The 16,917-nt window shown below is 38.7% G+C and overlaps 1 protein-coding gene and 1 non-coding gene across 2 annotated transcripts in view; one reads left to right on the forward strand and one right to left on the reverse strand.

Moving 5' to 3' along the window:
* The first annotated feature begins 159 nt into the window (after positions 1 to 159).
* Positions 160 to 16,917, forward strand: part of LOC121173676 (uncharacterized) — a 36,512-nt gene continuing 19,754 nt past the window's right edge. Inside the window, exons 1-2 of the mRNA XM_041010342.1 lie at positions 160 to 316; positions 515 to 548. Of these exons, the coding sequence (XP_040866276.1) occupies positions 160 to 316; positions 515 to 548 (191 nt within the window). The remainder of the gene's footprint in view (positions 317 to 514; positions 549 to 16,917) is intronic.
* On the reverse strand, positions 3,560 to 3,666 carry LOC121173781 (small nucleolar RNA R71). Its single transcript, XR_005889148.1, has one exon. It is a non-coding gene; the product is annotated as a small nucleolar RNA R71 (small nucleolar RNA).

The raw sequence follows: 16,917 nt of genomic DNA on the forward strand, positions 1-16,917 counted from the left end.
ACCTAGGATCACTTCCTAGTTACTACATTTTAATGTTTATTTGATTCGGGTACGGCCTCGATCAATGAGACTGTTGAAGCAGGTGAGTCACAGTTGAGACAAGAGGCTACTACTCCTAAAAGGACACCACAGACCCCAGAAGATCCACTCTCAGTAGGGATGGACCTATCTTTTGCTCAGCAAGTAGCAGATCCTCCTACACCCATCATGGAGATGCCAGAAGACCCTACCATGCTAGTCCTGAGACTGTCATTCACTCCTCCAGCTACCCCAGTTTTACATCTGACAGATGAGGAGGATATGCAGGACACACAGGGCACACGGGACTAGTCACAGGAATTCTAAATTCCTTATTTTTCCTTTTTGGAAATTATTATAATTATTATAGTTTTAGTACATTGTTTTTGGTGATTTTGGTTTATATTTATAATTATATATTTGTCTTTCTGTGGATAATTAGTATGCATGTTTTGAAGCATACTGAACAACTTAACTTGATTCTCTGAGTATGCAGTGCAAACACTTGATCTTTTTGTGGAATTGGTGTTGTGAATTGATTGTAGAATGAATGCATGATTGAAATGAAGAGTGTTTTTTTATCAAGAGTTGAGCAAGTGTGTATGTTAGATGAGAAAGAACAAGAAAGTAGGCTCACAGTTAGAAATGTTAGTCAGTAGACATGTTGATTGTGAAAGAAAAGCTTGATAATAAACCGGTGAGAGTATGAACTTAATTGTTGAGAGAACGACTAGCATAGAGTATTAATTTTTGCATCAATCTCTGAAATTTATAATGAAATGTATGAATTGGAAATGATGAAGGCCATTGTTGTATATACAAGCCACTTGACCAAAAGCTTAGTTGTTATCAATGATTATATCATTTTCACCCATCTTTGAGCTAAACTGTAATTGTATTGAACCGTGAGCCTTGAGTTGTAATTCTGATGTGCCATCATTTTCTTCTATTTTCTAAACCCTTTTTGCACCATTTTAATTTTTGATTGGTCTTAATTGTCAATTAATTAGGCAGTTTTATTATTTGGGCTCATTTAGCTAATTTGATGTTTTTAATCTAATTTCAGGAATTAATGAAACATTGGGCTTAATCCGGATTTTGGTTGTGGACTTGAAGAGGGCAAATAAAGCAGTGCTTACCTTAGTTAATTTCTAATTAGGAAATTTCGCAATTTTATTTTATGTTGTTTAGTGTTTATTTCGTTTTGGGCCAGAGTATTGTAATAGGGCCCAGTGACTTTGAGTGACTCTTTTTAAATAGCTGCCTTGGGATTCGTGTAGGGCATTCTATTCTGCTAGGCTATTTTCATTATTCAGAGCTTTGGTTTTAGGTTTTCATGTTTTTCTGTTCCCTTGTTACAGTTTTCGTTCTTAATGCAAATTTCCGTTTTCTGCTTCTAATTACGAGTTCATTCTTGCTTCTTCTTCTACGTTCATTTACGTTTCTGTTCATTTACGTTTCTTTTCATTTACGTTCTTGTTCATTTACGTTTCTGTTTCATGTTTCATTTGCGTTTTCTGTTTGAATCCATGGAAGGCTAGATTTTCTGGTGTTGTTTCCTTTTGAGGACGAAGCCCAACTCTCTTTGAGGTTTCGTTTGTAATGTGGTTTCCTGGCAGTTTTCCCTTCACCAGTTATCCCAATTTCGTGAATATTAATCAGTGCACGCTTCGTGTTCGATTAATTGCCTCTGAGCCTAACTTGCGTTCATGCTTAATGGACGAAGGGCTAACTGGTGTATGTGGTGCCTAATCACGTATTGAAAACCCTAAGTTGATTTTCGCTTAGTAAATTGAAATAGGGTTGGATTAAGCGGTTGACTGTTAGGGACGAATTCTCCATAACCCAGGATAAGAGAGTGGCTTCTGAATCAGAGGAAACAACCCGTTTTTAATATTAGTAGTTTCGTATTCCATTTTATTTGTTCTGCTCTTTAATTACCAAACAACCAACCCCCCCCCCCATCGTTACTGTTACTGCAAGTATATTATGAACATTTGGCCTGTCACTGCTCGTTGGGAAACGACCTAGGATCACTTCCTAGTTACTGCATTTTCATGTTTATTTGATTCGAGTACGGCCTCGATCAAATTTGGCGCCGTTGCCGGGGAGCAGTGTCCAAAGGTTCATAATAGCTAGCTAGTGTTGTGTGTTTAATCCTTTCGTGTTTTATGTTTAATTGTTAGTATTGTGTTAGTATGTGTGTTAGTGTTGTTTAGTGTCCTGGTATTTTGTTTAATGTGTGTTCTGTTTCAGTTTTCCCATTAAGCGTTTCCCCTGTTTCAGTCTTGGGTGTTTTGCTGTGAAGATTGTGCTTGAAAACAGAGTAGTAGTAGAAATCAGCTTGCGGAAAAACAGAGTAGTAGTAGAAATTAATTAGAGACGGATTTTAGCGACCACCCATGCTGAATTATTTGGGATTTTTTGTTTTAGTAGCTAGGGTTGTTATTTTTGGCTGAATTTTTTTGTGGTAACTTCTTTTAATCCATATTTTGTGGGAAAAATAGCTAGAGCCTTTAGTTTGGTCAGATTTGAAAGTTCCAAAAAACTAGCAAATTTTGTGTTTGTCAAAACTTCAAACGGCCATAACTTTTGCTCCGGTTATCAGAATCGCAATTATTATATATGCATTTGGGGTAGAAAAAAATTTCCTATGCCGTGGCAGCCGGCCATACATCATCCAAAAAAAGCGATTCTGTCAAAAGTTTTTTATTTTTCAAGTTTTATTCACTTATTTTTCTTAACCTACCAATTTTAGCTTTCATAGTTAGACTTTGAATTTTTGTCTGAAATTTTTTGTGCTATCTTCTCATCATTTTATAAGGTTGCTCACAAAACTTCAAGTCATTTGGATATCATTTGAGGGTAGCTGTAGTTCAAACCTACACCTTTATTTACATGACAAGGCAACTAGTTGTGTGCATGCTGAATGTAGTGTATGACTAGAGGCAATCCATCTGACTTACAACCCTTTGATCCTGAGATAGATAGGACATTTCATAGATTAGTTAGGCATCATTTTATACCTTTTGATCATTCTGAGCATTCCATAACTGGTGAATCTGTGCATTCTGTTATTGGTGATTTTGAACATCCTGATCTTGAGCATTATAATTTTGAGCATTCTGATTCTGAGCATTCTGATTTTGCACATTCTGAGAACATGGCACAACCTCCACCTCGTGAGAGGACTCTAAGGGAAATGGCTGCACCTGATTTCACCTATGAAAGCTTATGCATCCAATACCCTGATGAGGATGTCCCATATGTTCTTAAAACTGGACTGATTCATTTGCTTCCAAAGTTTCATGGCCTTGCAGGTGAAGACCCGCACAAACATTTGAAAGAATTTCACATTGTCTGCTCCACCATGAAACCCCCAGATGTCCAAGAGGATCACATATTTCTGAAGGCTTTTCCTCATTCATTAGAAGGAGTGGCAAAGGACTGGCTGTATTACCTTGCTCCAAGGTCCATCACGAGCTGGGATGACCTTAAGAGAGTATTCTTAGAAAAAATTTTCCCTGCTTCCAGGACCACAACCATCAGGAAGGATATCTCAGGTATTAGACAACTCAGTGGAGAGAGCCTGTATGAGTACTGGGAGAGATTTAAGAAACTATGTGCCAGTTGCCCCCACCATCAGATTTCAGAATAGCTTCTTCTCCAATATTTTTATGAAGGACTCAGTAATATGGAGAGAAGTATGATAGATGATGCCAGTGGTGGAGCCCTTGGAGACATGACCCCTGCTGAAGCCAGAAATTTAATTGAGAAGATGGCCTCCAACTCCCAACAGTTTAGCGCCAGAAATGATGCCATAGTCATTAGAGGAGTGCATGAGGTAGCTACAAACCCATCTGCATCATCAGAAACTAAGAAGCTTGAAGGCAAACTGGATGTGTTGGTCAACTTGGTAACCCAGCTGGCCTTGAATCAGAAATCTGTACCTGTCGCAAGGGTTTGTGGTTTGTGCTCCTCTGCTGACCACCATACAGACCTTTGCCCTTCCATGCAGCAACCTGGAGCAATTGAGCAACCTGAAGCTTATGCTGCAAATATTTACAATAGACCTCCTCAACCTCAGCAGCAAAATCAACCACAGCAGAGCAATTATGACCTTTCCAGCAACAGATACAACCCTGGATGAAGGAATCACCCTAACCTCAGATGGTCCAGCCCTCAGCAACAACAACAGCAGCCTGCTCCTTCCTTCCAAAATGCTGTTGGCCCAAGCAGACCATACATTCCTCCACCAATCCAACAACAGCAACAACCCCAGAAACAGCCAACAGTTGAGGCCCCTCCACAACCTTCCCTCGAAGAACTTGTGAGGCAAATGACTATGCAGAACATGCAGTTTCAGCAAGAGACCAGAGCCTCCATTCAGAGCTTAACCAATCAGATGGGACAATTAGCTACCCAATTGAATCAACAATAGTCCTAGAATTCTGACAAGCTGCCTTCTCAAGCTGTCCAAAATCCCAAAAATGTCAGTGCCATTTCATTGAGGTCAGGAAAGCAGTGTCAAGGACCTCAACCCGTAGCACCTTCCTCATCTGCAAATGAACCTGCCAAACTTCACTCTATTCCAGAAAAAGGTGATGACAAAAATCTACCTAACAATTTCTGTGCAGGTGAATCTTCTTCCACAGGTAATTCTGATTTGCAGAAGCAGCACATTCCCCCTCTTCCATTCCCTCCAAGAGCAGTTTCCAACAAAAAAATGGAAGAGGCAGAGAAAGAGATCTTGGAAACGTTTAGAAAAGTAGAGGTAAACATACCTCTGTTGGATGCAATAAAGCAAATTCCAAGATATGCCAAATTCTTGAAGGAGCTGTGCACTAATAAGCGGAAGCTTAAAGGAAGTGAATGCATTAGCATGGGCAGAAATGTCTCCGCATTGATTAGTAAATCTGTTCCTCAAATTCCTGAAAAATGCAAAGATCCAGGTACATTCAGCATACCTTGTATTATAGGGAATAGTAAGTTTGACAATGCCATGCTAGATTTAGGAGCCTCTGTTAGTGTTATGCCTCTGTCGATTTTTAATTCTCTATCTCTAGGTCCCTTGCAGTCAACTGATGTGGTAATTCATTTAGCTAATAGAAGTGTTGCCTATCCTGTTGGTTTCATAGAAGATGTCTTAGTTAGAGTTGGTGAACTGATTTTCCCTGTTGATTTTTATATCTTGAATATGGAAGATGGATTTTCTCAAGGATCAGTTCCCATCATTCTAGGCAGACCCTTTATGAAAACTGCTAGAACTAAGATAGATGTTTATGCAGGCACACTGTCCATGGAGTTTGGTGATATAACTGTTCATTTTAATATTCTGGATGCTATGAAATACCCATCTGAAGATCTTTCTGTATTTCGTGCTGAAATAATTGACCATGTTGTTGATGAATACATGATTGATCTTTATTCTAATCTGCATGCCTCTCACTCTTCATGCATTGAGTCTGAAATTGTATTTGATCATATGTCTGAATTTGATGCTGAGAGTGAATCTGAAAGTGATATTGATTGCATGCCTGGTGGTGGTGTTTTACCTCTTGAGATTGATTTTATAGAGTCAGATAGGACTAACCATGTTTCAGGAAGTACACATACCTCTGACTTTCTTTATGAGGTAAAGGCTGAGAAACCATCTCCTTCTACCACTGTCCAGCCGACCACACCAGAATTGAAGCCTCTGCCATCAAATTTAAAATACGCTTACTTGGATGATAGCAAGAGTTTTCCAGTGATTATATCTGCCTCCCTTGCTGATGAGCAAGAGGAGAAGTTGTTGTCAGTTCTCAAGAAGCATAAGAAGGCTATAGGCTGGACCCTGGCGGACATTCCTGGTATTAGCCCATCCACATGTATGCATCGAATAAATTTAGAGGATGGAGCTAAACCAGTAAGACAGCCACAGAGAAGACTCAACCCGGTGATTCTTGATGTAGTGAAGAAGGAGATAACCAAGCTTTTGCAAGCTGGAATCATTTATCCTATCTCCGACAGCCAATGGGTGAGTCGCGTCCAGGTAGTCCCGAAAAAGACTGGCCTCACAGTGATCAGAAATGAGAAGGAGGAGCTGATTCCTACTCGGGTGCAGAACAGTTGGAGAGTCTGCATTGACTATAGAAGGCTGAACCAGGTTACCAAAAAGGACCATTTTCCCCTGCCATTCATTGACCAGATGCTTGAACGCCTGGCAGGTAAATCCCACTACTGTTTCCTTGATGGTTTTTCTGGTTATATGCAAATTACTATTGCTCCTGAGGATCAGGAAAAGACCACATTCACCTGCCCCTTCGACACTTTTGCTTATAGGAGGATGCCTTTCGGCCTGTGCAATGCCCCTGGTACCTTCCAGCGGTGCATGATTAGTATTTTCAGTGATTTTTTAGAAAATTGCATAGAGGTGTTTATGGATGATTTCACTGTATATGGATCCTCTTTTGATGGTTGTTTGAATAGTTTGGAAAAAGTTTTGAATTGATGCATTGAAACTAACCTTGTTCTAAATTTTGAAAAATGTCATTTTATGGTTGAGCAAGGTATAGTTTTAGGCCACATTATTTCCAATAAGGGTATTGAAGTAGATCCTGCAAAAATTTCTGTTATTTCACAATTGCCTTACCCCTCTTGTGTGCGAGAGGTGCGATCTTTTCTTGGTCATGCAGGATTCTACAGGCGCTTTATAAGGGATTTTAGCAAAGTAGCCCTTCCACTGTCCAACTTGTTGCAAAAGGAGGTGGAGTTTGACTTTAATGACAAATGCAAAGAGGCTTTTGATTGCCTCAAAAGAGCGTTGACTACCACCCCCATCATCCAGGCACCCGATTGGACAGCCCCTTTTGAGCTTATGTGTCATGCATCAAATTATGCATTGGGGGCTGTCCTTGCTCAAAAATTGATAAATTGCCCAGGGTGATATATTATGCTTCTAGGACTTTAGATGCTGCCCAAGCAAATTATACTACTATTGAGAAAGAGCTTCTAGCCATAGTTTTTGCTCTTGAAAAATTTCGATCTTATTTGCTTGGTACTCGCATTATTGTTTATACTGACCATGCAGCTCTAAAGTACTTGTTGAAGAAGGCTGATTCTAAGCCTAGGTTGATCCGATGGATGCTCTGGCTCCAAGAGTTTGACTTGGAGATCCGTGATAGGAGCGGAGCACAAAATCTAGTTGCTGATCATTTGAGTCGGATCGAACGTGTCTCTGATGCAGATTCACCTATTCGGGATGATTTCCCGGATGATCATTTGTATATATTGTATAGTATTTCTGACTCTCTTTCTACTCCCTGGTTTGCTAACATTGTCAATTATTTAGTTGCCTCTGTTTTTCCTCCCTTAGCATCTAAGGCCCAAAAAGATAAGATTAAAAGTGATGCTAAGCATTTTATTTGGGATGACCCCTACGTGTGGAAATTGTGCAGTGATCAGGTCATTAGACGGTGCATTCCAGATCATGAGACTGACTCAGTCCTGCAGTTCTGTCATTCTTCCACACCGGGAGGTCATCTGGGTGTTCAAAGGACAGCTCGCAAAGTGCTTGATTGTGGTTTTTATTGGCCCACCATCTTTAAAGATGCGTGGAAGATCTACAGCACTTGTGAGCAGTGTCAGAGAGCAGGAAATACACTGACATGGCGACAACAAATGCCTCAGCAACCTATGCTATTCGGTGAGGTGTTTGATGTCTGGGGTATAGATTTCATGGGTCCTTTTCCTGTCTCTTTTGGTTATGTTTATATTCTCCTTGCAGTTGATTATGTTTCAAAATGGGTGGAAGCCAAGCCCACTAGAACTAATGATGCTAAAGTTGTCGCAGACTTTGTCAGGTCTAATCTGTTTTGCAGGTTTGGAGTACCTAAAGCAATTGTTAGTGATCAAGGAACCCATTTTTGCAACAGGACAATGCATGCCCTGCTTAAAAAGTACGGGGTGGTACACAGGGTATCCACACCATACCACCCCCAGACTAATGGACAGGCAGAAATTTCTAATAGGGAAATCAAGAGAATTCTAGAGAAGATTGTGCAGCCAAGCAGGAAAGATTGGAGTACCAGGCTTGATGATGCTCTCTGGGCACATCGGACTGCCTACAAAGCACCCATAGGAATGTCTCCTTATCGGGTTGTCTTTGGAAAGGCATGTCATCTTCCAGTGGAAATTGAGCACAAAACATACTGGGCAGTGAAGACTTGCAACTTCTCTATGGATCAAGTTGGCGAGGAAAGGAAGTTGCAACTGAGTGAGTTAGATGAAATCCGCCTAGAAGCCTACGAGAATGCCAAGTTCTACAAAGAAAAGACCAAGAAGTTCCATGATAGCATGATAGTTAAAAAAGACTTCGTGGTTGGGCAAAAAGTGTTATTGTATAATTCTAGGCTTGGACTCATGAGTGGTAAGTTGAGGTCTAAGTGGATTGGTCCTTTTGTTGTTACTAATGTTTTTCCTTATGGTACAGTTGAGATCAAAAGCGACTCCACAAACAAGAGCTTCAAGGTCAACGGACATCGACTTAAGCCATTCCTCACGAACCCTTCTTTAGTGGACGTAGTGGTGGAAGAGACTTCCTTACTCCACCCTACTCTTCCTCCACCATGACTTAGGGAGTTTTTCTTTTCCTATCTCCTTCTTTGCTTTTATTACACTTGTCTGATTCTCTTTGATGATTTAATTGTTTTTAATCTTTTAATTGTGCTACATTGAGGACAATGTGTTGTTTAAGTATGGGGGGAGTGTTCTTTGGTTTTGCTAGTTTTGTTGGTTTTGTTAATTTGTTAGTTGTGTTAATTTGTTAATGTTGTTAGTTTCGTCGGATTTTCAGTTTAATATTTTGGGTCAATTTCGTGTGCACGTACGACTTTGCATGTTTTTCTTTGAATTATAGGATATGTTCAAGAAATGGGTAATTGTTTTGAAAATAAAAGTTCTTGACATTTTGTGACTTGAAATCCTTGATTCTTCTCTACATGTCATGATAGTTTTGAAACTAAATTTGAAAGTGATGATTTTACCTTTGTGAGAATTTGAGCCATCCATCATTATAATCATTTGGTGTGTTTTGCCCCATTGATTGCTTGCACAATAGCCTTGGCTTGATTCTTGTTGATGCGTCCTAATTCACATGCATATTTGGAAATGATTAAGGCAATTTTGTTCTTATAAGCTTCTAGCCAAATGGACTTACCTTGAATTAATTCCTTTGATAGCCCTTTTGAGCCTTGTTTCCCTTTCCTTGTTTTGAAGCTCACTACAAGCCTTAAGTGAAAAACCATGATATTACCATATCCTTAAGGAATTTTGGAGCTTTGGAATTGTTTTGGGAATAAGTGTGGGGGGTTTTTGTTCATTGGACAACTTGTTTTGTTTGCTATGCTTCATGATGTATTTTGGGCCATACTTGATGTACATTGTATATTGGTTAAATGTTGGACATGCTGAATGAAATGTTGTTTCTCAAAGGCTAAAGAGTAAAAAAAAAATCTAAAAAAAAAAATTCGAAAAAAGAAAAAGAAAAGCAATAAAGTTGAGTGAATAAGATCTTAAATGGCACAAGAATGATGAAACTCTTGGTTCTACTCTTCATGTTTAATTTTTATCTTTACTTCTTTTTATTTTCTTATTTTTTTCTTAATATGCACTTATTCCCCTTTGCTCCTCTATTCCTTTGGGATTTAGCCACTTATTCCATATTTCTCCATACCTTGTCCTTGGCCCCATTACAACCTTAAAAGACCTTTTGATCCTCATGTGCTTGTGTTTATGGGTTGATTGTCAATTTTAGAATCTTGCCAAGTTTATGTGGTGTTTGCTTTCATGGGTGCTTTGAGGGTAAATAGTAGCCTAGACACTTGAGAGATAGAGTGTATATCTTGTGAGGCTTTATCACTTTTCATTCTTGAGCTGATTAACTATTTTGCCATGATTGGGTTGCTTGGATGATTTTCATGAATGTCTTGACTTTTTGGATCTCCTTATGTTAGATGTTACCCATTCCTTTCATTCCTTGATGTTCATTGAGAAATATGTGAATGTTTTTGTTTGTCTCCCTTTGATATCCTTGGATTTTGTTCTTTGTTTCATTTTGCCCAGGAGTGCAAAAGGCTAAGTATGGGGGGTTTTGATGTGCCATCATTTTCTTCTATTTTCTAAACCCTTTTTGCACCATTTTAATTTTTGATTGGTCTTAATTGTCAATTAATTAGGCAGTTTTATTATTTGGGCTCATTTAGCTAATTTGATGTTTTTAATCTAATTTCAGGAATTAATGAAACATTGGGCTTAATCCGGATTTTGGTTGTGGACTTGAAGAGGGCAAATAAAGCAGCGCTTACCTTAGTTAATTTCTAATTAGGAAATTTCGCAATTTTATTTTAGGTTGTTCAGTGTTTATTTCGTTTTGGACCAGAGTATTGTAATAGGGCCCAGTGACTTTGAGTGACTCTTTTTAAATAGCTGCCTTGGGATTCGTGTAGGGCATTCTATTCTGCTAGGCTATTTTCATTATTCAGAGCTTTGGTTTTAGGTTTTCACGTTTTTCTGTTCCCTTGTTACAGTTTTCGTTCTTAATGCAAATTTCCGTTTTCTGCTTCTAATTACGAGTTCATTCTTGCTTCTTCTTCTACGTTCATTTACGTTTCTGTTCATTTACGTTTCTTTTCATTTACGTTCTTGTTCATTTACGTTTCTGCTTCATGTTTCATTTGCGTTTTCTGTTTGAATCCATGGAAGGCTAGATTTTGTGGTGTTGTTTCCTTTTGAGGACGAAGCCCAACTCTCTTTGAGGTTTCGTTTGTAATGTGGTTTCCTGGCAGTTTTCCCTTCACCAGTTATCCCAATTTCGTGAATATTAATCAGTGCACGCTTCGTGTTCGATTAATTGCCTCTGAGCCTAACTTGCGTTCATGCTTAATGGACGAAGGGCTAACTGGTGTATGTGGTGCCTAATCACGTATTGAAAACCCTAAGTTGATTTTCGCTTAGTAAATTGAAATAGGGTTGGATTAAGCGGTTGACTGTTAGGGACGAATTCTCCATAACCCAGGATAAGAGAGTGGCTTCTGAATCAGAGGAAACAACCCGTTTTTAATATTAGTAGTTTCGTATTCCATTTTATTTGTTCTGCTCTTTAATTACCAAACAACCAAACCCCCCCCCATCGTTACTGTTACTGCAAGTATATTATGAACATTTGGCTTGTCACTGCTCGTTGGGAAACGACCTAGGATCACTTCCTAGTTACTGCATTTTCATGTTTATTTGATTCGGGTACGGCCTCGATCAAATTCCTATTTACCTTGCTTAGGTTTTAAGAGGGCACATTGGTTTAGGACAATTTCACCCCAAATTTGGGGGAGTCTGTTTGATGGTTAATGTTTAAAGGTAAGAAACAACAACACACACAACAAATAAATAAATACAAAAAAAAAGAAAAGAGTTCAAATAAGTGAGTGTGTTGTTAGAACAAGTCAAGTGAAAGGCTAATGAGCAAGCTGAGTATATTAAAAAGACTAATTGGTTAAGTCTAGGATTTGTGCTCTCTTAGAATTTAAGCCTTTGATTCCTAGAAAAACTAATATTTTTGTAGCCCAGCCTCATTACAAGCCAATAAAAGTCCTTCTGATTCAATTTATGCATTTCTGACTTTATGACATGAGATGAAGTTCAAAGATTGGACCTCTTGCTAGTCGTTATTGATAAAAAGCTTAAACACTTATGCTTGAGTGAAACAGAAACTGTTTGATTTCGGCTAAGCATCTTTCCATGACACTTGTCTCCTACCTAGCTTTATTTAGTTGTGTTGCTTGCTAACATGTTCTTTTCTATGAAAAACTGCATGCCTTGTGAAAAGCAATTGATAAAGGCATTTTTGTTTCATTTGTTATCATGCAACTGATATTTTGGGAGTTACACACATTGGTACATAATCATTGCATGTTTTGTCACTTGGGGACCAGTGAGCTATTCTTTATTTGCTTGAGGACAAACAAAACTGTAAATTTACAGTTCTTTTGTGTAACTTTTGTGAGGGTATGTTAGTCGGTTAATATGACTAACTTTTGTGTAAAAAAGCTGTGTAAATTGTATTCGACTCCTTTCATTTACAGTTCTTTTTTTAGTATTGTAAGTACTTTTTGGTAAATTTAGGTAATAAGTACTTAGTGTCCCACTTTTGTGTATTTAATAACCTTTCCATTTCAATTTCAGGTAAAATAAGCAAGTTTGGTGAAATTTGATTTTTGCAGTTCGCTAAGCCATCCTCCTCTGGCTGAGCGCATAATTCTCTGGGCGCAACATGATTGGCTGAGCGCATAGAAGAACCTGGAAGAAGATGACCTGTACAGGTGTGCTGAGCGAGAGTCAAACTTGCTAAGTTCACCACTTGCACCTCCAGGCTGAGCGAAGAAGAGGCGTGCTAAGCCAAATGTCACTTAATTTGGGTAAGCGAACCAGAATGTGGCTGAGCGAACGACAAAAAATCAGCAACACTATTTAAAGCCTGAAATCAGAAATGGAAGGGAGTTCTCAATTTTTGGCGTTTTCTCTATTCTTGGAAGCATTCATCTAAGTGGCTGAGTGGCAGAGAGAACTTCTGGTGTGAAGATCCTGAGGGACAGCAGCGATTGAAGAGGAAGTTATCATGCAGAGTATTGGATGAGAATTTGAGTGATTGTGAGGTTTCTACAGGTGAAGGAGACATCCTCACCAATTGTACTTCCCAATCTTTCATTTTCTCTTTTTTCATCTTTGTAAGAGAAGCTTCCCAGCTATGGAGGGCTAAATCCTTAGTTGGTTCTTCCTATGGGGTACTTGATGTAAATACTCTTATATCTATCTAATGATGTTGCATGTGTTCTCTGTGCTATTAGTACTTCATTTTAGTATGCTTTTGCCTTGATCTCATAGATTCATGCTTAGTTAGGGTCATTCAACATTAGGAAATGGTTTGATCCTTAGAACTTGATAGGACGGGGCTAGTTTATTGTATTTTCACGAGGGATCGGGGTACGGTAACCTAGTTGTTGGTATGTATGTCTTAATGCAGTTCTGGTCAAGTTTAGTCCTACAAGAGGGATCTGAGGATGATGCTTGATTAGGATTAGGCTAAACATGCACGAGACATCGGGGTTTAGCAGTCCAGGAGACAACATAGAACACAGGAACGTTGTTAGGTAGAGAACATCTTTAGCAGCATCAGTCGCCCAGTAGGAAGACCAACACGTTGACCATCTGCTTTCGCACCCACCACTACTCACCTTTTTATTTACCTTTGATTAGTTAGTTTACACACGTGTCCATACTACACACAAACCTTTTACAACAAGACGCTTATTTACTAAACCACAGTTTTACCAAGTAAAACAAGTTCCCCAAGAGTTCGATACTCAGTTCTTACCATTTTATACAACTTGCGTGATCCGGTACACTTGCCGGTCGTCGAACAGGGTTCTGCGTAAAAAGAGAGAAAGTGCAGCTTTTTATAGGCAGGGACAAGCTGTAATCGACAGCCTCTGGTAATCGATTACAGGCTTATCCTGTAACTAACCAGGCTTTCTGGTCATCGATTACAGTCTTGTGTAATCGATTACAGTCTGCTGCTCTATGGTAATCGATTACAGGGAGTGGTAATTGATTACCAGACCCTAAGACATAGCTTTTTCTATAAAAAATAACTATTCTTTACTCATAAAACCTACACACTCATTGTAACTATTATCAACAACAATCAAAGATAAAAAAATAGACATTGAAAAACAAGCATCATAAAGTTAACCACATTCATCAAGCACAATCAAAAGTGCTAAAACAATCATCAACAACAATTAATCAACAATAATCATCAAAGCACAAACAAAGAATGGAATATTTATCAATCAATCAAAATATTGCAGAGACTTGATTCACAGATTCTCCAAAAGAAAGGAATTATTATTAGTGAATTTCAACTATGGTTCAGGCCACTAATCCAAGATCAAATCCAAGATTCTCCACTAAGTGTGCTTAGGTGTCATAAGGCATGTAAAGCATGAAGGACATACACAAAGTGTGACTATATGATGTGGCAATGGGGTGTAGCTGTAGAAGCAAGGCTTCAAGAAGATGTTTTGATGATGCTAAAGGAACACACTTCTCAAGTTTTATTCAATCCAAGAAATCCAAGATATATGATCAAGCAAACCTCTAGAATCTTCCAAGTTGAAACATCAAAAGGTTTGGCCAAAGGATTTGATTTAAATTGTTTTTAAACGCTTTTAAATGTTTTAATATGTTTTAGAAAGTATGTAATCGATTACACATGGCTTGTAATCGATTACCAGTGATTTGGAACGTTTTAAAACAGCCCTATGAAATTTGAATTTAAATTTCAAAGTTGAAAGTTGGAAGTTGGAAGTGGAAGTTATTGGAAGTTGAAAGTTGAAAATGGAAGTTGGAAGTGGAAGTTACTGGAAGTTGAAGTTGGAAGTGAAAGTTATTGGAAGTTGAAAGTTGAAAATGGAAGTTGGAAGTGGAAGTTACTGGAAGTGGAAGTTGTGTAATCGATTACCAGTATTTAAAAATTCAAATTTCAAATGTGAAGAGACATAACTCTTTAGAAGTAACTGTGTAATCGATTACACCATTATAGTAATCAATTACCATTAAGGATTTTCGAAAATAATTCCCAGCAGTCACATCTTTTCATTTAAATTTTGAATGACCATCAAAGGCCTATATATATGTGACTTGGGCATGAAATTCTCTCAGAGTTTTCCCTGTTCTCAAAAGGCATAATCCTCTCAAACAAAAATAACTTATCATCCAACATTCCTTGGCCAAACACTTGTGTTATTCAATAAGGAATTGAGTGCTTCATTGTAAACATCGATCTCTTTCAAGAGAGATCATCTTCTTCTTCTTCTTTTTCTAATCAAAGGGCTAAGAGACTGAGAGTCTCTTGTTGTAAATCATTTGAACACAAAGGAAGGGTTGTCCTTGTGTGTTTCAGAAAGTGTAAAGGATTTGAGAGATAGTGGAACTCCCAAGCGGGTTTCTTGGGGACTGGACGTAGGCAACGGACTTTGCTGAACCACTATAAAAACTGTGTTTGCACTTTCTCTTCCCTTAAACTCTTTTATTTATTGTTGCTTAACATTTACATTCAAATTGTTTAATTTGAATCATCATTTAGAAATTCATCTTTAAGGGAACTTGGAACTTGCATTAAAATCAAAGTAGAATTTTTAATTGGGGAAATAGTTTGTAATATCTTAATTCAACCCCCTCCCCCCCCTCTTAAGATATCTGAGACCACTTGTTTAACAGTAGCAAGCAAATGTTCACCTCCCCCTTAGGCTGGTCCAAAATTTAATTGGATTTGGCTTCTCCCAATTCAATTAAATTTATCTCCCAACACACATCAAATAGTGCACTTAATGCATGTGAAATTACAAAATTATCCCTAATACAAAAACTACTTTAGGTGCCCTAAAATACAAAGGCAGCAAAATCCTACATTACTAGTGTACCCTAAATTTGTGGGGTACCCTCCCTACACTATGGAACCCTAAATACAAGGCCCAAAAAATAATGAAACCCTAATCTAATATGTACAAAGATAAGTGGGCTCGTACTTAGCCCATGAGCCCAAAACCTACCCTAAGGCTCATGAGAACCCTAGGGCCTTTTCCTGCATCTCTGGCCCAATCTTCCTGGAGTCTCCTAGCCATGGCTCTGGTGATGGGTCCCCTCCTTGGGAGGATTGCATCGTCCCCTCCCTCTGGAAGAGGATTTGTCTTGAAATCTGCAAACCCCTCATCATCTGAATCAACTACACTTGCAAAAGGAACCAAATCAGTAATGTTAAAGGTGTTGCTAACTCTATACTCCTTTGGGAGGTCTAGCCTATAAGCATTGTTATTGATCCTCTCCAAGATATGAAAAGGGCCATCACCTCTTGGGCTAGGTTTGGACTTTCTCTTAGTAGGAAATCTATCCTTCCTAAGATGGAGCCAAATCCAATCGCCTTCATTAAGCACCAACTTCTTCCTCCCTCTATTGCCTTTAGTTGCATACACCTTTATTTGGTTCTCTATTTGGTTCTTAACCCTCTCATGTAATTTCTTCACAAACTCTGACCTAGATACACCTTCTTTATGCATAAAAGAAGTGTCAAGTGGAAGGGGAATTAGGTCCAAAGGTGTGAGAGGATTGAACCCATAGACAACTACAAAAGGTGACTGCCTGGTACTTCTATGGACCCCCTGGTTATAGGAAAACTCCATATAAGGAAGGTACTCATCCCAAGACTTGTTGTCATACCCTAATTTCGTCCGGGGACCATTGTTTGTCGGCATGCGACCTTCGTTTGACCACCTCAAAATGTTTAACACCCATCGTTGTAGAATCCGTAAAGTTCCGAGATGTTTCAAGAAGAAATCAGTCAAAAACACGAAACGGGAGTGTATTTAGCAAAGTGGGGTGTGTGTAAATAAATTTTTACACTCTATTTTCATCTGAGGACCATTGTTGATCACTTCGGAAGGCTTAACACTCATCGCAGTTGAATCCGTATAGTTTCGTGAGATTTTGGAAAGAAAACGACCAAAAACACAAAAATGGAGGGTGAACTTATCAAGATAGGGGTGTAAATAGCAATTGAATCTAGGCCCTTCCAAAACATTTTGGAAGTTGGGTTGCTTAAGGAGGAAGCAACTGGGCGGCAAACTCCTCCACGTTGTTGAAAAATGGTTTCCGGGGCTTCCGTGGCTTCCGTAATGCTTCCGTAAAATTTCCGAAAACCTTGGGTAAACATGTTTCACTTAACATTGGTGAAAGGGAAGAGAAAAAAAGATGAAAATCAAATCTCAAACACTTCCGTAAGGCTTTCGTAACTTTTCCGTAAAGTAC

The sequence above is a fragment of the Glycine max genome, chromosome 16 (genome assembly GCF_000004515.6).
Source record: "Glycine max cultivar Williams 82 chromosome 16, Glycine_max_v4.0, whole genome shotgun sequence".
Lineage (NCBI taxonomy): Eukaryota > Viridiplantae > Streptophyta > Magnoliopsida > Fabales > Fabaceae > Glycine > Glycine max.